Source organism: Eurypyga helias, unplaced genomic scaffold, assembly GCF_000690775.1.
Source record: "Eurypyga helias isolate BGI_N326 unplaced genomic scaffold, ASM69077v1 scaffold11626, whole genome shotgun sequence".
In the NCBI taxonomy this organism is placed as follows: domain Eukaryota; kingdom Metazoa; phylum Chordata; class Aves; order Eurypygiformes; family Eurypygidae; genus Eurypyga; species Eurypyga helias.
Window position 1 is genome coordinate 4,424 of NW_010256027.1, and position 24,455 is coordinate 28,878.

At 53.0% G+C, this 24,455-nt stretch overlaps 1 protein-coding gene across 1 annotated transcript; it reads left to right on the plus strand.

The window, feature by feature from the left end:
- The first annotated feature begins 2,686 nt into the window (after window positions 1-2,686).
- On the plus strand, window positions 2,687-19,394 carry SH3TC2 (SH3 domain and tetratricopeptide repeats 2). The gene is made up of 19 exons (XM_010153518.1): window positions 2,687-2,785; window positions 3,090-3,134; window positions 3,469-3,613; window positions 4,597-4,716; window positions 5,877-5,981; window positions 6,237-6,364; window positions 7,316-7,421; window positions 7,755-7,898; window positions 8,024-8,225; window positions 8,869-8,942; window positions 9,732-9,927; window positions 10,928-11,087; window positions 11,970-13,704; window positions 13,819-13,999; window positions 15,340-15,490; window positions 17,172-17,294; window positions 17,865-18,015; window positions 18,646-18,842; window positions 19,203-19,394. Exons 1-19 carry the CDS (start codon window positions 2,687-2,689, stop codon window positions 19,392-19,394), a joined length of 4,254 nt encoding a protein of 1,417 aa, XP_010151820.1.
- Window positions 19,395-24,455: the final 5,061 nt, after the last annotated feature.

The window sequence follows — 24,455 nt, forward strand, 5'->3', positions numbered from 1 at the left end:
AACATGGCTGGGACACAGCGGTTGCAGGTGGTTGGAGCCGTCCAGTGCAGGGACATGAATCCAGGTTTGGGCAGAGAGAGTTTACATTTTTGGTCCCGGCTGAATTTGAGGCTCAGATCTGGTGGTGATGAGCACGCTGGGGAAGGACAGGCTTGGGTCCTTTGTACCCAAGAACTGATAGGAGAATGACAGGAGAAATGCCAGCAGACACGCTGTTTTTAACAAAGTGGATTTGGTCCCAGGGAAGGGTGCCACTGCGTGAGAGCCCTGGACACCAACAGTGTCTGCAGTGGCTACGGCCCCCAGACTAAAGGTGCCTGGACAGTCACCCTGCTTCCTGTTTTGTGCCCTGGGGAGGGATGCATGGCCAGCTGATGCTCCACCTGCAGAGGCTGGCATGGCTGCACTGGGTTTGCAAAGGGAGCAGAGACCCTGGAGAGCTGGCACAGGCTGAGACCCCCAGACAGCACAGGCTGAGACCCCCGGGAAATCGCTTCTATACTGACCAGGACCAGGCTTTCCAGGGAAACCAGGCTGAGGGCTTCAGCTGCTGCAATGGGGACACTCCAGGAGTGGAAAGCAGTGGGGTAGGGAGTGGAACGGGAGTTGAGTTGCTGGCTAAAAGGAAAGTTACATTAAAGGTCGTACAGGAGGTTGTTGCCTTTGCTTGAGAGGGGTGGGTTTGGTCACTAAGTTATCTAGGTGAACTTCAAAGCAAAAAGAAATATTAAAACCACCAATTAAGATACCTTTGTTTAGAAAATGAAACAATGTTATGTTGATTTAAAAAAGAAAAATACTACTTTCCCCTGGGTAGAAGAATTTGATGCTAATTGCTGAGTAGGCATTGCTGAAACCAACAACATTCTGAATGAACCAATAAGCTTTGTCTGAAACACCTGCCCTGTTTGAGCACTGACCACTTGGACAACATGGGCTCAAAACAGCAACATCTTTCATGTAAAGACACAAAAACTCAGGCAGTGTGGTCTGAGCTCAGGCAGGCAGGCCAAAACCCGTGCCTGATCTGAGTTCCCCCTCTGGTTCCCGCACGTTCAGAGCATCCCTAGGTCAACCAGGGGAGTTTTCTAAATGTGGAGCTTTCTAGGGCCAATGTGCTACAGCAACAGACAGTGTCCTTGCCACAGGGAGAGCAGTGCCAGCCTGTCCTAGCAGCTCACCTTCCTGCAGGTCCCCACAGCTGTGCAGCTTTGCATGGGAAATATCAGTTTGACTTTAGTACATCAGGAGAGAGCTGCAGTGCTTTGCACCCTAACATCCGGGGCTCAGGAGGGCAGGTGAGCTGCAGCAAGGAGGATGAGGAGAATGGTCCCTTCTCCAGGCAACCCCAACATCTTGACATCTGGTTTCTCCTGATGAGGACTAGAAATCCCCACTCAGCCTTCTCCTGGGAAGCTCAAGGCTTTGTCATGCATCGGGATGCAGCCTGGAGGTCTGGGAGAGCCAGCGATGCTCCTGGAGCACACCACAGCCAACACGTCACTGCTGCGGTGGCAGTGGCGTTGGCTCGTTGCTGAAGGTCCATCCCTAAAATGCCTCCCTACCTGTGACTTCTCTCGCTAGCCTTTTGTTTTTTATTTTGCAGGGGCTGTGTTGCTCTTCCCCAGGGATTCTCTGCAGACATCTGCCTCCCTTAGCGCAGTGAGACCACACAGTCCTGGTCCTGGAGGCTGGGGAAGGTCAGAGCGTGGAGTGAAGAGGGAACGAGACTTCATCCTGGGCAGCTTAAGGGAACCTGCACAGCAGCCAAATCGGTCCCTCCTGGGGTTCTCATCCGTGGTTCAGACAGCTCCGATCTCAGTGATGAGATGAGCCCTGCTAGCCCCACTAGCTCTGCTGGAGCCCACAGTGTCTGTGCCTGCAGAGAACTCATCTGTGGCTTGCCTGGACATAGCTCTGCTCCACTGAGGTCGGTGTGGAGCGGGCGGCACTGCCAGCTGCCCTTGCTGTGAAACCAGGAAAGTGTGGCCGTGTCGGCTGGAAGGTGCTCCAGGAACGGCTGCACAGCCAGCCTGGATGGAGGATGCTGGACAAGCCCCAGCGCGGTGTCCCCACAGGTGAGGCAGGTGCTTGCAGCAGCATCAGGAACAGGGTTGCCTTTGGAAGTGGGGGGACATCAGCATTGAAGCTCTCTGGAGGGGTCAGCTGGAAGCTCAGGCAGGCTCAGCAGACCGCAGAGCTCCCTGTGCTGCCAGCGGGAGGAATGAGAGGAATGTGCCTCGTGAGCCATTCAACAGGCTCCCAAAGACAAGGGTGAGAGCAGAGCCCGGGGAAATGGTGGGGCCAGCATAGGGCAGCAACACCAGAGAGCCTGGGGTGTTGCATCCAGCTCTGCAGCCCCCAGCACAAGAAAGACATGGACCTGTTAGAGGGGATCCAGAGGAGGGCCGTAAAAATTATTGGAGAGCTGGAATCCCTCTCCTAGGAATAAAGGCTGAGAAAAGGAGGCTCTGGGAAAACCTTATTGCAGCCTTTCAATACCTAAAGGGGGCTTATAAGAAGAGTGGAGAGAGGCTTTTTACTAGGGCCTATAGTCATAGGACAAGGGTTTTAAACTGAATGAGGGCATATTTAGATTAGATACAGGGGAAAAAAATTTTCCTGGAGAGGGTAGTGAAGCACAGAAGTAGATGAGGGGCTGGGAAGCTGCCCTGTGGAAAAGGACATGGGGGTGTTGGTCAATAGGCAGCTGAATATGAGCCAGCAGTGTGCCCAGGTGGCCAAGAAGGCCACCGCCACCCTGGCCGGCAGCAGGAACAGTGTGGTCAGCAGGACTAGGGAAGGGATCATCCCCCTGTACTTGGCACTGGTGAGGCTGAACCTTGAACACTGTGTTCAGTTTTGGGCCCCTCACTACAAGATGTTGATGTGCTGGAGCGTGTCCAGAGAAGGGAATGGAGCTGGGGAAGGGTCTGGCACACAATTCCTGTGAGGAGTGGCTGAGGGAGCTGGAGGTGTTCAGCCCAGAGAAGAGGAGGCTCAGGGGAGACCTTCTCGCTCTCTACAACTCCCTGAAAGGAGGGTGTTGGTGTGGGGGTGTGTGTATGTGTGTTGTTCTCTTCTCCCAGGTGACAAGTGATGGGACAGGAGGAGATGGCCTCAAGTTGCGTCAAGTGAGATTTAGATTGGATATTAGGGAAAACTTCTTCAAGGAAAGGGCTGTCAGGCGTTGGAAGGGGCTGCCAAGGGTGGTGGTTGAGTCACCATCCCTGGAGGGATTTAAGAGGTATCTGTAGATATGGTGCTTAGGGACATGTTTTAGTGGTGGACTTGGCAGTGTTGGGTTAACAGTTGGACCTGATGCTCTTAAGGGTCTTTTCCAACCTAAATGATGCTGTTGTAATTCTACGATTCTAACCCAAACCATTCTCTGACTCTGTGCCCACTGCCCCCGCCTCGCTGGCAGACAGTGCCTGGTCAAAAGGCGCATTGTGCATTGTGCCTGAGCCGCGGTGCCGGCTGGGCAGCGAGCGGCACGCTCAGCCCTGCCAGCGCAGCAGCAGCGTGCTGCCTCGGGCTGGTGCTGTTGCTGGACACATGGGCTGCTGCTTGGGGACCCCCTGGCACCAGGACCTGTCCCTGGGGTGTACAGGTAAGCGGTCTGTGGGGATGCCATGGGCCTGCTCTGTCTGAGAGGGTCTGCAAGACCTGTGATGCAAAGCTCACCCCACTGCCAGGGCTTCTGGGGAGACTCCGGGCTGAACAGTGGCTCCTTTTGATTACTTGCCAGCCCTTCCCGAGCTGACTACTGGTGTCCCCTCCTCTTGCTGGGTACTTGCTGTGTCACTAGATTTGGGTGCATGGCGAACAAGGCAGGGCGTTTTGGCTAGGGAATGGAGGGGATGACTCAGGGGTTGGTTTATTCCCATGCCTCTGGCTTTTCAGGAGCCCCCTTGTCACCACTGTCCTGCTGCCACTGCTGGCCAGGAGCACCCAAAGTATCGCAAGGCTTGCGGAGCCCATGGGGTGCTGCCAGCCCCTCAGACGTGCAATTCCCGTACCAGCATGCCCAAATGACCTACCAGGGCTGTGCTAACGGGCGGGAGGAGGGAGGTGGCTCAGGGCCAGTGACTGTGGCCACATGTTGCCCGGGAGAGCTGATGCCAACGGGTGCCACGAGCGCCTCAGCCCCAGCTGCCAGGAGTGTGCCCCGAGCACAGGGACCTGCGCTCAGCTCTGGGCTGGGGCCGTTTCCTGCCCACTGTTACAAAATGCTTCGGCACCGGGGAGGTAAATGAGTCACTGGCATGACTGGGAACGACTCCCCACCAGCAGTTTCAATTGGTCTCCTGAAAAAGCTCCCAGTTCCCTTTCTGAGCCTGGCCCAAACAAAAATAAACACAGAATCGACAAGTGCTGCAGGGAGCAAGCTCATTTATCCTCTCGCCCGAGCGAGCCCTCACCCCTGCCTGGCTCTGCGGCGACCCACCAGCATGCTTCGTCATGCCGCTGGCAGAGGTGGCACGAGCGGTGTCCGACCCACCACCTCCTTCGGCACATCATACGGAGACCCCTTGGGTGGGGAGCTTTCTGCTGGGGATCCGAATGCCTCTCCCCACCTCCTGTCTTCCCCAGGTGAAGAGTGTGACTCCTGCTGCCCCCGCTCACCCGTGCTCCTGCCCCGCTGGGACCGCCTGCAGCGCGCCACAGCCGAGTGCCGGGGAAGATGGTGGCAGGAGAAGACCATGGCATCAGGTACCCATCCCCGCGGAAGGGGGATCCAGTCCCTGCCCACCAGACCCTGCCGAGCCCAGCGGAGAGCCCAGCCAGGGTCTGCAGGGAGGAGGGGAAGGGCGGGAGGCGTGAATGAACAGGCAGGCAAGCCCAGCCCAGCCAGGAGCCCGCTTGGGTTTAGCTCTGCCCCAGCTCCTTTCACTTCCATGTGTGGAAGGGGATGGAGCTGCTGGATGAAGTCCTTTGTTAAGTGTGTTCAAATCAGCTGTTAAGAAATGTAAAGCCTTTTCTTTCAAAGAAAAGCTCATTCATTACATGTTCAGCCTTGGGCCATTCTCTTCTACTGCTAACTATAAATAAGAATTATAATTCTGCATGCAAAAAACAGTTTATTTGACTGACTAGCAAAGCTGGCTCAATAGAAAGAACTGTAGAGGATAATTATGGTCACAGAAGTGGCTTACAAAAGCCACTGCATGTTCCAGCTCCAGATCTCTGGGTACATGTTTGTCTTACAAGTCCAACCAGATTACTGACAAAAATTGGTGTTTAATCTTGTTATCCCTCTGCAGCCAATACAGCTGTGGAAGAGCAAGGTGGATTTTTATGTGCCTCAGCCTTCATTAACATAATTACCAGCTAAAGTTTCAGTTCCTGAATCCTTTATGGCCATAGTTGACGATGTGTGAAGCAGAGAGAATGCAGCTTGGATTTCAGATACTAACCAGGGCAGGCAGGGGAGAAAATTTAATTTTGACTGTCAAATTGATGAGCAAAGAGTTTTGTAAGCCCTTGGCTGTCCTGCGCTGGGGAAGTGGTCTTGGTCTGAGGTCGCCTCCAAAAAAATTCCTGTGTCACGGGGTCATCCTTCTACAAAATCTGCTCAGTGAGGGTCTGTCTGTCCCAAGAGTAATGAGGAAGAGTCTCCACACCCTCCCTTCAAAGTCACTCCAGCACCAGAAAGAAGCCAGTCATCAAGGGTATCATGTAGTTAGGACCCATCAATCCCATGGATCTTGCCTCCATGCCTGAGTGTGATTTTAGGGTGACAACAGATTCGCACAATGCCCAGCCAGGTCTGCAGTGCAACCCATGGGCTTTGCTTTCAGGTGCCAGGGTTAGGCATAGACCTCTGCCACAAGATGTGACAGCAACTCTTCTGTGTCCCCCCTCCTTGCTAGGTAAGGCTGGAGCATCAGAGGCAAGTGACCCCACTCTTGAGGCAGCAGAAGGCTCGCCAAACACCTCCTCGGGGCTGCTGGCTGTCGGGGAGGGCTTTCCACCAGGTAAGATGCTGCCTGTGGCATCACCTAGGTTTGCAGTGGTTGAAAGCAGCAAGGGCTGGCACTGCAGCTATCCCTTGTTTCTCGCCTTTGTGTCTGGAGGGGGGTGACGGGCAGCACTTGTGTTGTTGAGCATCACAGACAACTGAGGGCTGGGGGCACCTGGGGGGGTGGCTGCAGGGAGGCAGTGTGGCAGAGGCAGCTCTGTGTGACGTGGAGCTCCTTCTCCCCCTTAACCCTGCACACTTCCTTTCCAAGAGATTTCACTCTTCTTCTCCATCATGAGCCGCTCCTCGCAGTGCCTCAATTCCCAGCTCCAGGAAGCAGCCAAAAAGAAGCTGTGGGCCCTGGAAAGTGATGACAGAGATGTCTGTGCCCTATTCAAGGTAGGAGCACCAGAGCATGTGCTGGGAGGCTCCTGGTGTGATGGGATGTGTGAGGGGACACCAAACCCAGCCGAGAAAGAGAAGTTCCTCCAAGGCTGCTGCAGGATGTGTCCCTGCACACATGGACCCTGTACTGGGCTGGAATGGTGGGGAAAATGACCTGGTAACAAGTGAGAAGCAGGTGGAAAGCTGAGCCTCATGTCAGGAGCCTCATATTGGAGGCTCTGAGCTGCCTGAGGGATCAGATAGCCCTGGGATGAGTCTGAGTAGCTGTCATTTCACAGGGCTGAGATTCCCAAACCTGTCAGGCTGAGGTGCCCAGTGGAGGTGGTGTCTTTGGACATGCACAGGGGTTCTCAGAGTGCTGGGCTTCGTATAGACAGATCGCTAAGGTATAGAGTTGTCTCCTGGAGTGAACTCTCCTCCCCTGCAGGTTTTTAAGGCCCTGCTCTCTCAGGGCTCACTGCAGCTTCCCAGAAGACCTGGCACAGTGCAGACACACTAATGCCAGCAACAGTGAAAGGAGAGCTTCTCCCTCAAGGCACAGTTACTGCTTTCAGCCTCAGAGCTGCGGTTCGGAAGCTGTGCCTGTCCTGACTGAACATTAACTCATGTGTGGTACAGTTCAGGTGTCTGGGTTTCAGAATTACAGTGTTCTGGTATGTGCCACAGGGGAAAAGATTTTGGAGCAGGAGATGGAGCTTCTTCACCCTCCCGCTGGTGCACCATGGGGTGTTGTGCCTGCGGGTGTTCCATCCCTCCTGGCTAAAGGACTCAGCTGGAGTCCTCTTAACCCACACAACCAACTCGCACAGCTTCGGTCTCAACTGTGCTAATAAATGAGTGCCTGGTCTCATTCCAGGGTCTAATTTTATTCCCACACTGACAAAGGAGACCCCCTGTGAGAGTCCCAGGACCATCCCTTAATCTTGCTCTGTCTTCCATGTGTAGGAGCTGTCAGCCAGGCTGGTCTGTATGCAAGCACAGGAGGATCGGTTCCTCCTCACCTTCAAAACTATAGAAGAAGTCTGGAAGTTTTCCACGTATCTGACTCTAGGTAATGTTTTCAAGGTGTGGGAGATATAAACAGACAGTGTGAGAAGCATTTTTGGAGAAGGTATTCTTTGACACCAAAAAACCAATGATGGGTGGGCAGATAAAGAATATGAATTAGAAGACCTTGGTGTCCATCCACAGATCTATGAAACCACCATCTGGATCAGGGAAAAAATTGGGTAATGCCTCTATTGCATTTTGCAAATGGTGACAGAATTAGAGGCTGTTGCCTCACAGCATGGTTGCAGATGGCAGACTGGGGGACATCCAAAGAGCACTTCATCCCGCCCAGTGAAGGAGGGTGCTGACACTGCTTTCCCTCTTGGTTTCTTAGGGTATGTGGGCAGCTGCTTGGAGCAGCTTCTCTTTGACCGGGAGTACTGGCTAAACTGTGCTCTGATGGAGGACACAGAGATCAGAGTTACTGTGGATAAAGATCATTTGGCCAACATATATATGGGTCTGCTACTCCAGGAAGGTGAGAAGGGACTGGATGTGTAAGGACTTCCTCAAAGGCATCTCAGCAGGGCTGTGTTGTAGCTCTGTGCTGGGCTATGTCGTGCACTGATGCCATTGACGTGGCATGACTCTTTCTATCTGCAGGCAACTTTTTTTCCAGAGCAATGCCCAGTGTCCGGCAGACAGAGCAGGGGGCAGAGGAAGGCCTGCAGCTCTGCAAGAATGAGCTGATCCATGTGAAGAACGTTGGAGAGGAGTCCAAGTGGGAAGGGATGTCCTTGCTGACAGGTCAACGAGGCCTGGTGCCTGTGACAGCTTTAGAGCCAATACCTGACCCATTTTACCAGTAAGTAGTCTGGCCAATTAACAGTGCTGAAGCCAAGATTCTTTCCTGATCCTGATGTGTGATCTAGCACCAAGCCTGGGGTGAGAAACTGCTCTTGACTCTGGCAGTGGGCAAGAGCTACATAATTTTGTGAGGGTATACATTATGCATAAAGACAACCACTGGAACCAATTCGTGTCCTGTTAATGGGACAGAGTAAGGACATACTTCAGATATCATTCTTGTATGATATTGATTTAGGTCACCCATGAGATTATTTGTGATTTACAGGTGAATAAGGGGGGGAAGATTACCAAGATTTAGGTAATGCCAGTCGAAGTCACATTGGACACGAGGCTCAGCCTCACAGACACCCGCAGCTCCTGTTGTATTCTCACAGTAAAACCCCCCTTACAGGCTGGCAAATTATCCTGTTCTTACCCCGTGTTGTGAGGCTGCAACCATGAGGCCCAAACTGCCCTCTGTGCCCAGCAGAACCATTAACAAGGAATTACTGGACTGGCCATACTGGTCACACTCTGTAGCAGTTCCAGCACTCCCAGGGGACAGAACATGTGTCATGCTTGTGCAAGACCATCACTGGTGGTGGCCTGAGGACAGGGCTGCTCAGAGAGGACCACTGTGGTTCCCCTTTGCCTTGCAGGTGGTTCCTGAAGAATTACGCTGTGAGTTTTGGCATCTCTCAGGAGATCAGTGGGACGACCTCTCGGCCAATTGGTGAGTGATGCCTGTGCAGGGCAGCTGCCCTTCTCAGGGAAGGGCGTGACTTTTGCAAACCTGGGTTTGGCCACAAATGCAAAGGGCCCATCTCTTGTTCTGACAATGACACTCCCTTGCAGGGTGCTCTAAGGGAGTCCTGCACCTTTGGACTCTCTTGAATGGAGAACAGAGCTTGCAAATTACATGTACTCAGAAGGGTGATCTGAGAACAGGGTTGCTGATGGCATCCTTCTGCTACTGGCGTTTTCTATTCCACTGCAATTTTCTCTCTCCTTTAATTCTTTCAGGGCTGAATTTTTAAATAATTAGGCCCCCACCAGTGTGCACATGAAACCTGTGCCTACCATTCCCCCATTAGCCCCAGGCCATTCCTTTCCAGACTTGGGCACTGTTCAGAGGATGCTGGACATGGGAGGTCACTGCAGGTGTGCATTTGGCATGTAGAGGGATGGGCATTTGCATGGTTCAAGATTTCACTCCTGGCAGAGTTGAGAGAGTGCAGCTTCTGTGAAGCTCCATGTTTCCAGCCACCTCCCATACTGCAGCTCTCAGAGGTTTCAGTCTTTGGCTGTGTGGCATTTATCCATGCCTCTTGTATATTTAATTATAATCCTCTTCTCAAGAAGAAACTGCAGGTTGGAGTCTGAGAGCACAGACTTAGGGGGCAGAGAGAGACAGTCTTCTCAAGCTGAAATCATGGTCTCTGCTTGCCCAAGTCTTTTCCAGGGAGGAGGTTGTAAGTAAGCGTCCTCACACTGAAATGCCCTTGTTTGCCTTGTTTCCCAGTGAAAGGCAGGTGCACAGCCACAGAGGACCATCGAGGAGCAGCGTGGGATGAACTGAGTTTCTCCAAAGGAGACAGTATAGAAGTCATCGGCTTCCTCATTCCAGGACTCCCGTGGTTTGTGGGCAAATCCCTCAGCAGTGGGACCATTGGCTTTGTCCCAACCCGATACATAAATCCCGAGGCTTGTGAACCTCTGTAAGTTTACTGCTACAATCTAAAATAATTTAAATTCAGGAGAAAGTTAAGGGAAGACTCCAAGTCCAAACTCAAGGCTATGTGCGAGGTCAGGGCAGGTAATTTGCTTTCCAAGGCGTCCTATTGAGGTCTATCCAGAAGCCTTTGCCAGGCTCTGCTGCCAACAGGCTGCAGGAGTCTCTACCCAGACAAAGAAATTGTATTTCATTTTCTTCAGGTGATTCTTGGAGAGGAACAGATCTTGCCCTGGGGTAGACCTGGCTTTATGTTGAGGCAGCCAGGACATCGTGTACCAGAGAAGCTGGCTTCACAGTTTCACCCAGAAATGTTCTTGTCTTTGTAGCTTTGTCTGAGGGGCTGTGAGTCTGGCAAGGGTGGGGACAGTGATCACTGCTGAGGAAATCACTGTCCTGCTTTTCTTCCTTTGACCCATTTGCTTTCTGGGGGATGTTGAAGCAGAATGACCACTGGCACAGTTCCTCACTGAGCAGAGTTAAAAATCCTCCCAAGGACACAGAGTTATCTGGGGAGGGAGAGTGACACAACCCCAGTCTGACAACCCTGGCAGTTGTCTGTTGATGGCTTAAAGATACAGCTCTGGTTCAATACCCATCCAAAGAGGCATCTCCTCCTGGAGTATGTGTGTGAGGATGGGGTCTTAACCTGTTGTTAGGTCTGTTAGGTCAGGTTCACTTTCCTCTGACACTACAAATAACAGAGAGATCAGATGATGCTCTGGCCTCAGAAAGGGCTTCTGGAGAAAAAAACAAAAGACCAATAGATCCCTTCCTCTGGTACCCATTGGTTCCTCCATGGAGAAGCTGGATCTGAGAGCCCTGATGGGAAGGTGTCCAGACTCTGGTATCCATGCATCCAAAAGCAGAGCTTTTCTGGTGGGAGGAAGAGGAAGGATGGCAAAGCCCATCTCCATCCCACAGGACAGCTGTGGTGTCAGGAGATGGGGAAACACTGTTTCTCCCTGTTGTCTACCTCAACCTAGGGAAAAGGGCTTGGTGTTTCTGAGCGAAGAAGAAAAAACCCCCCTCCTGAGCATCCCCTGCAATGGTGGTGAGCAGCACTTCACCACCCTCCTCGGTGACCTGGCACGCACTGACATCACCTCTGTGTACCGGCTGGGTGAGTTTCCCTGCTCCTTACATGCCCAGCCCCATGGCTCCCCATGGAGAGCAATGCTGGGCAGTGTGTAGAGAGCTCCTTGCTCCAGGGCTTTGCAGGGGAGACAGGTACTGTGGTTGAGACAGCCTCCAAACCCCCTGCTCAGCCTGGTCATGGAGCTGTAGTTACCACCAAGATCTGGGCCTTGCCACGCTGTCATTTTCAGGGATCTTCTCTGCTTCCAGGGTAATGCCTGAGCTGTGGTTCACCCTGGCAGATGCTGTTCTTGACCGATCCTGGCTATAGGTCCCTGCCTACCGCAGGTCCCCTTTGGGTGTATATTGAGGGGGATGCAGTGCTAAAGTGGAGGGTGACATGGTTTCCATGCCCACAGCAGGAGCTAGGAGGTCAGGGTTCTCAGTTTCTCTATGTGTGGCTTTTGGAGGCTCTTAAGAGAGACAGGGCTGATACAACTCTACCTGGGGAAAATAAGACCTGCTGGTTCCCAGATAACTGTAATGTCACTGGTGCTCACCCCACCACCAGCTGAAAGCTGTTCTCCATGGCCTTACACGGAGCCAAGCCCCAGCAGACAGGGTGTGGGGGTGTGGGGGTGTGCTGCGTGTGGGTGTGAAACTAGAGCTGCACATGGTGCCCGTGGCAGGAAGTGAGCCTGCTCTCCCGCATTTGGGTCTGGGGTTTAGCAGAGCAGCAGGAGATCTCTATAGGGTTTGAGCAGCATCTCTGCATATTAACACTGACCAAGGCTTTGGGCTTTCTGTTTTCTGTTTGTCTGTTTGTGTAGACGGTTTTGAACCTACAGCCATGTTCCCAAAAGTGCCTTCAGGTCAGTGTATGTATGGGGGTGGAGGGGGCAAAATGGGATACTTTTATGATGACTTCTGAGGGTGAATTTTGACACAGAGAAACATCCCACTATGGTTTGCCTGTCCCTTCCAGAGGCTGTTCTGCGTGGCTGTAAAGATATCCAGCTGCTCCAGTCTTGGGAGGAAATAAATGGCTTGGCTACGAGTAGCACCTCTGAAATGTCTAGCCCAGGGAGTGAATCAGCCCCTTCTATGCTGGAAGATGTTCTCCTGCAGAAGCTGGATGATTTTGATGATCCCAAATTCTTTATTGACCTGAATGCTGGACACATGGAAGATGCTGATGTCTTTGATCCCATATTGACCTTCCTTAACCAAGACAGTTATGTGCCCAGTTTTCAAAGCCTCTATGATCTCAGTTTTTCTTTTCTCAACTCCACTTTTTATGGTTTCTCTGATGAGGATGAACTGGTCTTGTACCTTGAGACGTCCAGGAACTGGGCCAAGAGGACTCATTCAGTTTGGGCTCACGTCAGGCTCTGTTTCCTCTTGGGTAAACTCTGCATCAAAAAGGTCAAGTTCTCCCAGGCTCGAGTCTACTTTGAGGAAGCCATGAGCACTTGGACAGGTTTTGGGGACCTGCCCCTGCTGGCTGCATTGCATGTGAACCTTGCCTCCATCTACTTGAAACAGAACATGAAGCACAAGTTCTCCTCTCTCCTGGGAAAAACAGTGGCCTTGCTTGTCTGCCTGCCTGGCCACTCCTTCAGCTCTGAGAATGAGCTGGAGGTCATGATGTACATCCTGAGGGAAGCCATTGCTGTGGGTAATGCTCCCTTGGAAGCACGGGTCTGCTTCCTTATTGTCAAGCTCTTACTACAGCTGGGCAAAAATGATGAAGTGCTGCCCTTTACCGAGCATCTTCAATATCTCACCGTCACTTTGTGCAGCCCACACACTAGTTCTGCGCCACTGGATGCCACCCCCATCTTGAGCTACCTGTATGACAAGAAATACTTGCCAAATATCGCACTGGCCTCTGCCAGGCTGTTTGTTCCCAGCGGCATCAAAGGGGCACCAACACCCATTTGGAGAGCTGGCTTCATCCTCCAAAATACTTCCAAACTCCTGGGAAGCCAGCTGGAGAGGAGCAGCATCCCAGCACTGGCTTGTTTCTATCTCAAGCAAGCACTGCATTTCTCCTGCGAGAGCAGAGCCGTGCCCATCCAGAGGATGCTGTGTGCCATCTTGTCCCGAATGTACCTCCAGCACGGCATCTTGGATGGGGCCGTTTCTTATGCAACCGGAGCCGTAACCCTCAGCAGACAGATGGGCGAGGAGGAGGCTTTCGAGTCCTCTCTCTCTTTGGGGTGGATGTACCTCCTGAACAGCCAGCCGGGCCCAGCAGCAGACATCATGTGGCAGCTCTTGCGTTCTCTGCGTGGGACAGACAGCGTGACCCAGGGTGGAGCCGTGCACAACCTCCTGGCCATTGCCCTCAAAGGAGAAGGGCAGGTGCAAAAGGCCGCAGAGAACTACCTCCGGGCCCTGCACAAAGCCAAGGAGACGGGGAACAAGAGGAACCAGGCTATTGCCCTGGCTAACCTGGGGCAGCTGAGCCTCTCGCACGGGGCAAGCCAGCTGGCTGAGCTCTACCTGCTGCAGGCAGCTCAGCTCTACGCTGAGCTCCAGGGCAGCGAAGACCCAGAGATGGAGCTGCTGCAGGTCCTGCTGTGGCTGGCGCAGGCCATGGTGAACAGGCAGAGGGTGGAAGATGGCAAACTCTGTTATGAACTGGCGTTGTTTTTTGCCCTGAAGTGGCATAACGTGAGGAGTGAGTACAGCTTTGCTGGCGGGAACCAGGGCAGCGTTCACCCCTGTGCATCACCCTGTCAGGTCCCTGATGCAGCCCCCTGACCTGTCCTTTTCCCTTCCCTGTACCATGCAGGTCAGCTTCACATCACTGAGTCTCTCTGCCATTTCTACAGCAAAGTGTCCCCCAGTCTCCAGGCCTGCATTACCTACCACGAGCACTGGGTATCTCTGGCACAACAGCTGCAGGACAGAGAGCTGGAAGGCAATGTCCGGCAGACCCTCAGCCAGCTCTACCAGGCTTTGGGCACACCGGAGTAAGTCCTGCCTATGGCTGTGAGATGCTGCTGGAGTGGGGGTCCCTGCTCACTCAGAGCAAGAGCAGTGGCTTCCCTGAGGTGTCCCAAGAGAGAGGTGGGAAGGTGTGTGGTAGCTCTAGCTGCCCTGCAGGCAGGCTGCTGGTTAATGCGGTGCTGAGATTTGTGACCTGTCACTGTGTGGGGAGGAGAGGAACAGTTTGATGTCAGCCAGAGCACTGTGACAGCCGGGCAAATGCCAGACTGTTAGCTAGGACAGAACTGGGGTCTGGCCAAACACAGTTTACCAGAGAGATATCCAGCCTTGATCAGAGGGGACCCAGAGACAGGGAATTCATCACTTCCTTTGGAGGCTTATTCCAGTGATTAATCACCATTCACCAGTAAAAATAGGTTCCTTATCTGTTATTTGGATAAATCTGACTTCAGCCTTCAGCCAGAGTCTGCCCTTCCTATCTGTGTTGGAATATTTTCCCCAGGGAGGTATTTAAGACCCTGTATCAGCTCACCTTTCAATCTCCCGCTTGACACATGCAGGTGACGGATTAGATTAGGGGAGAGAAAGAGACCTGGACAGACCACAGACTCTCTTCAGTCTTCAAAGGCAGATGTGTCAAACCGTGGAGAGCTAGCTGCCGTGTTGCACAAGGACAAATGGGCAGGGGCTGTCATTAACTTGGTCGTTAACCTTCCCATACTATGTCACAGTGAGTTCAGAGGGAAGGAATTTAGGAAGCAGACGCCTGTCATGTGAACACTGCTATTTAAGATCACAAAGCACCCCATTCCCTGGACTCCAAGGACAGCTGGAGCCCAGTTGCCAGCAGACGAGGCACCAAACAAACATGCCCTGGACACTGCCCGGCGCTCCCTTCGCCACAGCTGCCTTCTGCAGGCAGAATGTCCAACCCGCTGGCTCATCCCGCTTCTTGTCCCTTTGTCATCTAGTGACCAGGGGCTTGAAAAGGGGCTACAAGTTCTTGCACATGTGGCCCCAGGTTTGCCTCTTTGGCTGCACCAAGGGACAAACAACAATCAGAGAAGTGGTTTTGGGTGTAAGATGCTGTCTGGAGAATGAAGGTGCAAGCCCTCCCTGCCTATGGTACCATGTGTACCTGGGGGTGGCTTAGTGTAGGGGGTAGAGTTTGCATGGAGGCTTCCACGATTTTACCAGGACACATCGCTCAGGGCTGTGGCTGTCCGTTTGTCTCTGACCTTTGGCAAATGTGGGAGGAGAAGACAGGATTGCCAATGGGGAAGTGTTGTGGCAGCTTTGCAGCTGATCGCTGGGGTGGTCCCGTGATTTCTCTGTATTGACTTTTTGCCTATTACCATCACAGGGCTTTGAGACTGTCCCTGGACTGCACCAAACAGAGTCTAAGGATCTTCATCGATCTTGAGGAGACTGTGAAAGCAGCAGAGGCCTGGCTGCAGGCAGGAAGGCTCTACTATCTCATGCAGGAAGATGAGCTGGTGGACATGTACTTTCAGGTATGGAGGAGGTGGCTGGAGTAGTCCCATTCCCACTCTAGCTAGCTGCATTCACATCACAGATATGTGGCTTGGTAGGAGACTTTGGAGGCTGAAAGACCTGGAAAGTTCTTATGAGCAGTGTAAACCTGCTGCTGGAAGGAGCAGCTGTTGCCTTACACTCATGCACTACCTGGCACTGAATTTTCTATCTTTCCTTCCATACACTGAGTTTAGAGGATTCTTAGGTCAGAGTGAATTTATTGAGTAACAAAATGATGTAGGAGTGTCAAAAGAAGCTTGAAGTTCCAGGTGACCTGTTCCCATTTAAATGCACATAAATAAGGGGTACAGAAGTGCCACAGAAGTGCTTGGAGACTTCTTACAGTAGAAGACCACTGGCTTCTTTCCTTCTCTAGCATTATTTATCCACAGAGATGCAAAGAGGAAGAGCAGCTCATAAAATCTTAGGACTGCCTCATTCAGGGAGCAGCTTCTATTAAAAGATGGGAAATGCTTTCATATGCCCAGACTAAACAGAGCAGAATGCTGGTTGGGTCTGCTGGGACTGCACTGAGCTGGGGTATCCAGCAAAGCACCTACCTGGAAACAGGCAGATGATGTTTTAGGTCCTCACTCTGTTACCCAGAAGAACTTCTGAACTGGTGGGGATGGGTGACTGAGGTACACAGTGGTGGGAACAAGGAAAGGAGCCTTTCCCATCAGCCACACCAGTCCGCCCTGAAATCAGGGTGGTAAAGGACTTACTGGTACGGGGTGGATGCTCAGTGGCCTGGGTGAAATGAATATGGCTTTGGCATCAGCCTGTGTCCTAGTGTTTGCAAGGGAGAGCTGAGGCACCTGGCTCATGGGTTCGGCAGGAAGGCAGGGGCTAAAGGAGGGCTGACTTCCAACTAAGAAGGGCCAGTCCATGCCAGATCTCAGCAAAGCATGTCTGAGTCCCTGAGGGGCCCCTTCCCAGACAAGGTCACTGGGAATGATAAACTGTAATGGTGTAAGAACAACATGTTCTGGCTGGAAGGTGGCACCAGAGCCAAGTGCATTAATTGGCACTAATAACTGATCTTCCCAGATGTTAGCATACCTGCTCTCCCTTTCTCTGAGTTGTCTGTTCTCCTTATCAATCACCACGTTGGCTCCATCACACCGTAATGACAGACCAGGGCCACGGCAGCTGCTGGCTGCACTGCTCCAACTCTAAATCCTGATGCTGCTGGATATCCCAACTGATCTGTCCAGTCTGCTGACCCTGCACAGGGATGGGTTATCTGACTCCTGGCTCCATCTTTACACACATCTCTTGCAAATGCAGCAAAACAAAAAGAAATTCTTCCTGGAGAGGGTGGTGAAGCACTGGGACAGGTTGCCCAGAGAAGCTGTGGATGCTCCATCCCTGGATGTCTTCAAGGCCAGGCTGGATGAGACTTTGAGCAACCTGGTCTAGTGGAAGGTGTCCCTGCTCATGGCAGGGCGGTTAGAACTGGATGATCTTTAAGGTCCCTTCTAGCCCAAACCATTCTGTGATTCTACAAACAGTCCCACACACCTGCTGGCCAGTCCATCTCCATGCTGTTTGGAGCACAGGGCTCACGTTTACAATGACTTGGTTTTATTGAATCACACCAATGTCTATGTGCAAATGTCTCTTTCCAAGTCTCATTCCAGTTCCTTTTCCTTCTAGGCAGCTATACACACTGCTCTGAAATCTGAGAACCTCTCCTTGGCCATGGATCTTTATGAAAAAGCAGGAGATACCTTTTTTAATGGCAGCCGAAGCCGAGATCGAGCAGTGGAGTTTTATAGGGTACTGATCTCTCAGAGAATTTCCGTATTTGTGTCCCGGCACGGTGGTGACCTTGGGGAGCTTTGCCCCAAGGCTGGCTGCAGCACTGCGAGGCCAGGCTGGAGGGATGGAGGGTGAACAGGGACGGGGTGCTTCTGAGTGTGCCAGAGTGCAAACATTGCTGCAGGGGAGGATGCTGCTATCAGTGCACCTGGAGCACTGACATATTTTGCAATGGCTGCAGCTTGCCCCAGAGATCACTGGGGAAGTGGGAACAGAGTCTGTCTATTACAAATCCTGGCAGTGTTAGATGTGAGAATTGTCGTTCCCGGGGACATGCTCAGAGTCCGAATGTCAAGCACCTAAGGAAGGGCAGAGACATGAGGCTCAGGTTTTGAGAACCATGCTCTGGGATATGAAACTCATTTTCAAGGGAAAGAAGGGTCTAGGACCTGAACCTGCAGCACTCAACCACTGCATAGTCTGCTGCGAAGAGCTCGGTCCATCTCCTGCTGCACTGTCACCTCTCTGTAGGCAGTGCTGCACGGATACCCCCAGTTACAGCCTGGACCCCCTGTTCTCTCTCCTCAGGGAGGTGCTGTGCCCTTGGCCAGGAAACTAAAGGCCATTAAGACAGAGCTACGGCTGTTCAATAAGCTGGCAGAGCTGCAGATCGGGCTGCAGGGCTACGAGAAGGCGCTGGAGTTTGCCACGCTGGCAGCCAGGCTGAGCATCAGGGTCGGTGAGTGACGCATACCCGCGGGGTATGGGGAGTTACTGGGTCTGGTGGACAGGGTTGCCTTTCTGGATGAGAAGAGTGTACGTGTGAAAGGGGGATCTCCTGCCTTCATAAGACTGCTGGACCTACTCCTATCCTAAGCAGTAACTGCTTTTTAAGGCCACTTCCCTTTTTAATCTGCATGACAGCCACATGGGAGGGCTCTGCCATGGGTAGTGGGAGTGGCGAGCGGAGGGTTATTGCTACACTGGAGCACGGGAAGTCTGATGAAGGCACAGGACTGAACAGTTCCTCTCTGCCCTGCCTCTTCTGATAAACTCATCCCTTCCCATACACAAATAGTTTGAATGGGCAAAATGCCAGCGTGTCTGAGGTGGAACCAGTCTTGTAGTAGCCCTTTCCAGCACTCAAGAAGTCCCCTGCTTAAATGATATACTCCCTGGACAATCTGCTATCAACAACCCTGACGGTGGCTCTGTTTTCTCTGAACCATCTTCAAACCCAGCGTCTCCTTATGAAATATCTGTGCCCCTAGGCTGCTGAGCAAATGCATTCTGGAGCAGCTCAGCATGCCGGGCTGGGGATGTGTTGTGAGCGTGTTGCTGGCTGACTGTATCAGCAACTCTTTTCCAGGAGACCAATTCCAAGAGCTGGTTGCATTCCACCGCTTGGCTACAGTCTACTATTGCCTGCGCATGTACGAGATGGCAGAAGATTGCTACCTGAAGACCCTTGCCTTGCGTCCCCCCTTGCTGCAGTGCTCTGGAGAGGCCCTGTACTACTGCAAGGTGTATTGCCACCTTGGCAACCTGACCCTGCACAAACTGAAGGTAGGAAACCTCTTTCCACGATGCTGTGTTGAGCATTCTGGTTTTGATGGAGTTGGAGGTGGAGCATCACGTCTGCTGGCAGAGCAGCCGGAAGTGTAGACAGCTGCATCCTGTGACTCTCCAGCCTATCTGCAGCTTTAGAATAAACGTGCACAGTGCTGGCACAACCGGGTTTTGAAGGGGGAAAGGCAATTTGAAAAGCAGTGATGGCACTTAGCCGTGACTATATAGAGCCCATTTTAACAAAGTCTGGTGTCACTGGGTTCTGCCTGGAACCACCGGGCTCTGCTCCAGCTCCCTCATACCCTTTGACCTGCAATTAAACCACTTCCTAACGCCTGCCCTGTCCTTTACGGTTAGGATGAACAGGATGCAGCAGCGTACTTCCTTCTGGCCCTTGCCGCAGCAACCGAGCTGGGAGACCAGGAACTGCAAAGCCTCATTCATGCCAAGCTGGGTGACATCCCCAGTGCCCCACGGGAGCCTGAGGGCACGCCGGGCTGTGCCACGTACCGGCCCAGGTGGCTGAGTGAAGGTGGCCACATCGTCTGACCAACCTGCCACCCGAGGACTCCAGTGCGAGCCATCAAACAGCGTGATTCCATGCCACTGGCACAGGTCCATGTGCTTTCCAGCGTGGGAGAGGTCCTGTGCTGTGTCCTAGTGCTGTGTCCTAAGGAGTCAGCAGCACTTGGTCTTCTTGTCCCCGACAGGCAAAGGACCAAGCACTTGGGAGCCTGCCTTCGTTTTTCGGGAGCAGGGCTGTGCACCATGGCCCAAGCAGCACAAGGATGGGTCTCCAGGCAGGATGAGGCCCCAGCGGCATTGCTGGAGCATGCGATGCAGCGGGGCTGAGCAACAGATGGGATTTTGGGAGTATGGCTGCCCTGCCCAGAATGGGGACAGGAGAGTGCTGCCATGTGCCTGCCTGTTCCCCCTTCCAGCTGCCTCACACACCTCAGGTCCCATGGGGCAGCTCAGCCTGACCCAAATGTGTTTTAACTCAAATAGTAACTCCTTTATTTATTCCTACCTGGTTCTGTCCTGTCTGCTCTGTGGAGGTCTGTGACCCATATCTCTGCAGAGCCCGGGGCCTCTTTGGTACAAAGCGCCACCAAAGCTTTTGGCAGTAAGAGGCAGAAATAGGGAAAAGAGGAGAAATGAAAAGGACTGGTCAAGCCTTGCCTGGGGACAAGCCCCATATGCAGGTGAGCAGCTGCTCAGGGGGTGGGCAGAGCCCACTCTCACCCCAGCCCTGCCCTTCAGCTGCAGCTCTGGCACTGGAGCAGCTGGGATGGCCCAATTGCCCTTTCAGCATCTAAAGCAGGAGCACGCTCTGGGTCCCACTCGGGAAGGAGCCGTCAGTCCCAAGCTGGCCCAGGTGTTGCAGCCTGGCACCCTCTCCAGCCCCTCTTCTCCAGGCTACAGACCCCCACGGGACATGGGAGCACTGGGGAGTGGGCGACAAGGCTGGCCACACTGGCCCGTGCTGTGGCACACATCCAGCCCCCTGGGCAGGGGTGCTGACGGGTTGCAGGGGGACTTTTGGTGGCTGCAGCACCTTTGTATGGGCCATTGGTAGCCCAAGAAGGAGCCAGCCACCCAGCAGGCAGCCTTCGAGCACCCGAGCTACATGGCTGGAGCAGAAGAAAAACACCTCTGGGGAGCGAGCAGGGGCGAGGATGCTCCTGAGAGCTGTGCCCAGCACCGGGAGCATGCAGCTCTTCTCCACAGCCCGTCTCGCCACCAGAGAGCAATAAATGCCCACGATTGCAGCCTCGTGCAGGCGAGTGCCGCTTCCTGGCTGATACCAACCTCGGTTTTCAGTCTGGACTGGTACAGACCAAGGAATGAGCAGTTTTACAGCTCATGTCTTTACTCTGACAACCACTGGCCATTCAGCTGGGGCTTCACAGGGAGGCCCTGTTGCAAGTCCTTCCCCCTCCCGGACACGCTCCACTGCCTGGAAATGCTAAACATTTATTTGCAGAACATTTATTTACTTGCTGTTGTTTGCAAACGCTGAATTCATTTTCCCCTTCTAATCCCTGCGAGGCATCCATCACTGGGGCAGTGAATAGTTTACTGCTTGTTTACCGAGCACTCCTGCAAAGCCATTAGGGGAGCCTCAGCCCTGAGCTCGGCGGAGGTAAATCTTCATCCCATTTGAAATACAGCAAGTTCAGGGGAGAGTAGGTCCCCAAAACCTTCCTGCCTCACCCCATGGGGCTGCCTGTGCTCAGTGCAGGTGGCTGGTGCTCACCGTGCTGGGGCAAGATCTTTTCGGTGTTTTTTCAGGTCAGTTCCCCTTTTCATACGTGGGGAAAAGCAGTCTCTCGTCTTCGTACCAGAAGGCAGGTCAATAACTGGACATCAGGCTATGGAGGCGGGGTGAGAGGGAAGCTTTGATGGCTCTGGAAGATCTGAGAGCCCATGTGGTGCAGGAGTGCCCTGCCCTGGCACCGAGATCTCCACCTGTCCCTCCAACCCCCCCCAGCACCTCGCTTTGGGATGCTGCTCAGCCCCGTGGCAGCTCGCCTGTGGCAGCTCCTACAACTGGACTGTCTGGACCCCAGCAGTGCCCTTCAGGTCCCTGAGATGAAGCCCAAGGCCACCACGAGCTGCTGCCCAGGCACCCCCACGGGGCTTTTGTGACCAGTGGTTGCAGTGGCTGGTGCTGCACTGCTGGCCAGGCTCTGTACCTGGGGGCTGGGGTGCGGGTGACTGGGCGTCTATCAGTGGCAGAGCCCCCAGACCCACACTGGCAGCCAGTGGCTGTTGCAATTCTTGCCAAAGTTAAGTCCAGTGGAAGATGAATCATTCAGAGAGCATCCGCTAAAATATCCTTTTCACAGCCAAACCCAAGGCCGTGCTGCCTAGCACCAGTGAGAAAAAATGGGCTTTGTTTAAACACAGTGGGCCGGTGTCTCAGCTGGTCTGAATCAGCTAAGCTCCAGGAAGTCAAACAGAGATGTTCTGATTTGCAGGGACTGTGGATCTGGCCCATGGTTTTTAACCAAACATGTCCTCTTTAAATCACAGCAAACAAATTTGTGCCTGGGAGGGAAAAAAAAAGAGACTTGCTCATAAAACATCACTTTCTGTCTTCCTCATCCACTCGCCTGCTCCCACGTGCTGTGACAAAGCTGGGCTGTTTTCCTAGTGGGATGAGAGGTCAGGGTGGCCAGGGCTAATTAATCTCCATAATAACACTTGGAAATAAAGTGAAACTTAGAGCAGTCAGTCACGCATACCAGGTCCTGGGCCTACGGCTGAGGGAGGGTGAGGATACCATGTCCCTCCAGCCACCGATGCAGTTTCGTGGGCAGAAAAACATGCTCTGGGGACTTTGTGCCAGGTCACCAGGTGATGGCTTAGGTCCTGGGGCAGCAGGCTGGATGTCATCATCCTCCACACCTTCCTGGGTAGGGGAATATTGTCCGTCATTCCCAGGGCATGTTGATCAGGAGCTGTCTGTCTTTTAGAGCAGGGAGCACCGGTGTTTGTATGTAGGGAAGGAGCACCATGTAAGGGGTACGCACCCCAGAGTGCTGCAGGGTGCAGAGCCTGGCCAGAGCTGTGATGCTGTTCCAAGAGAATGTCACAAGAGCAGGACTGTAGACACACAGGCAGTGTTTATCCTGTAGGCATTGGCCACCAAATGCCATCTCACCAGCATTAATGGCAGCCCAAACAGATGAAGAAATAGGGGAAAGGGAAAGGATGGATCAAGTCTCCTCTTATGCCAGGTGGTGTTATCTTGCTGTGACTTGTGACTTATTTCTGAGCCACATGTGACTGTCTGCCCCATGCCCAGTCCCAGGAGTCTTCCTTCTTTCAGTCCTCAGCCAGTCGAGCTGGAAATAGCACCGTTGGGGACCACATGCAGCAGCATGTGCCTTCACACGGCTGCTAAAAGCAGCCCTTTCCTTTCCAGCAGTTCCAAAGGGTAGAGGCTTCTGGAGGAAGCTCCTTGCTTTGGCTTCAGTGCGTCTGTGAGCTGATGCCGAGCCGTCTCGCTCTGATCTTTCACCAGTGCGACCCTCCAGGCACCAGCGCTAGCAGTCCTGACCTCAGCCCACCTAAGAGCCAACGTGGCACTCCGACCCCGATTTTGTTTAATGCCTTGGGAGCCATTTAAGGCCTGGAATAAAGAGGGACTGGATTTCTTTAACATATGCTCATTCTTGGACAGTGAAAATATCATGAGAAGAATAATTCTTGGATCATCTTAGCTCCGGTGTGAGACTCCCAAGACATTAGGAAAAGGAAGTGCTGCTAATTGTAAATACAGATATGGACAGAAGTGTGGAGGTAGCTAGATTTATTTGGGTTTACAGGGAAACTACTCTTTCCTGCAGAAATACAACACCCAACAATAATAATTATGATCAGACATCTTCATGGTTCCTTCACTGTACAGTGCTGCAAATCTTCACTGGGCCCGTGCTGGATGGAGGCTGGGCTGGATGGGGATACCTTCCTATTCCCATCTGTATCACACAGCTCCGACCCAGCCTTTTTCCACTCCATGGCACAGATCCCATGGGCTAAGTGAGTGACAGAAACCCTCCCAAAGTAGTGTTGAAGCCCGGCAATTGGGCAGGGAAAGCACATGCTGCTTGGGAGGGAAGTCTAAATTTCAGTGGTGTGCTGTGCAGATGCAGGGTGTAGTGGGGAGCCACCTCTCCCACCCCAAGGACCCACACCTGGGGCTGCCCTTAGCCAGCGTGATCAACCACCTCGCTGCTCCTGCAGCACCCTGCCGAGGGCACCGTGGCTGAGCAGAGCTGGTCTGGAGCTCAGTGCCCAGGTTTTGTAGCTGGTGCCCTAGGATGTCACATCATTTATCCATCTCCATCAGCCCTGGACTTCAGCAGAGCCTCCAGCACAGCCTGCCTCTGCTGGGGGCTTGTCAGTGATGTGGAGGAGCAGAGAGTCTGAGGTAAACCTGCGCTCATCTTATCTCAGAGGTGTCTGGTCCTCTCCAGCCAGCATCTTCCTGTGTTGCTTGGAACGGTAATGAGAAGTTGGTAAACACCAGCTGTTGTGCTAAGCAGAGGTAGGTAAAGTATGCAAACTGGGCAATTTAGATTAAAAATAATTTATTTTCATAGCAACCTGGGGTTTTGTTCAGTGATAATTGGGATCATAAATATGTATGCCAAGAGGCGTATCAGAGGTTGATGCCGGGAGGCTGAGCAACAGCCAAGAGTCACAAACTGTAACTGTGGGCGCTTACATCAACCTTCCCTTCCCTGCACTGTGGTGAGGTGGGCAGCAGCGCCATGCAGCCTGTCCGCGTGTGCTGACACGGGCGCCTGCATCTGCACTGGTGTCCTGCCGTGGGAGCTTGCCGAGCCCCTGGGCGAGGGGAGAAGCAAAACCAGAAAGAGAGGAAGGACAGGGCAGCTGGGAAGTGACCAAGAACTATGGACATGGCATAGTGAAGCCAGATGTAAAAAAAAATCCCAGCTGAGATGAAATACCTCTTGTGCTGGATGGCATCAGGCATGGGTCAGCCCTGGAGCTGTCACCTCTGTGTCACCGGCCACAGCGCACACAGGTATCGCCAGTATGTGCCAGCACTGCTCTGGTGGACACTTCATGTTC

Bases quoted from the DNA above. Each gene is read 5' to 3' on its own strand.
- SH3TC2 (XM_010153518.1), top strand. From the start codon at position 2,687: ATGGGGGTGTTGGTCAATAGGCAGCTGAATATGAGCCAGCAGTGTGCC. The intron at 5,982-6,236 runs GTAAGATGCTGC...TTCCTTTCCAAG, and splicing joins CGGGGAGGGCTTTCCACCAG to AGATTTCACTCTTCTTCTCC. The intron at 6,365-7,315 runs GTAGGAGCACCA...TTCCATGTGTAG, and splicing joins ATGTCTGTGCCCTATTCAAG to GAGCTGTCAGCCAGGCTGGT.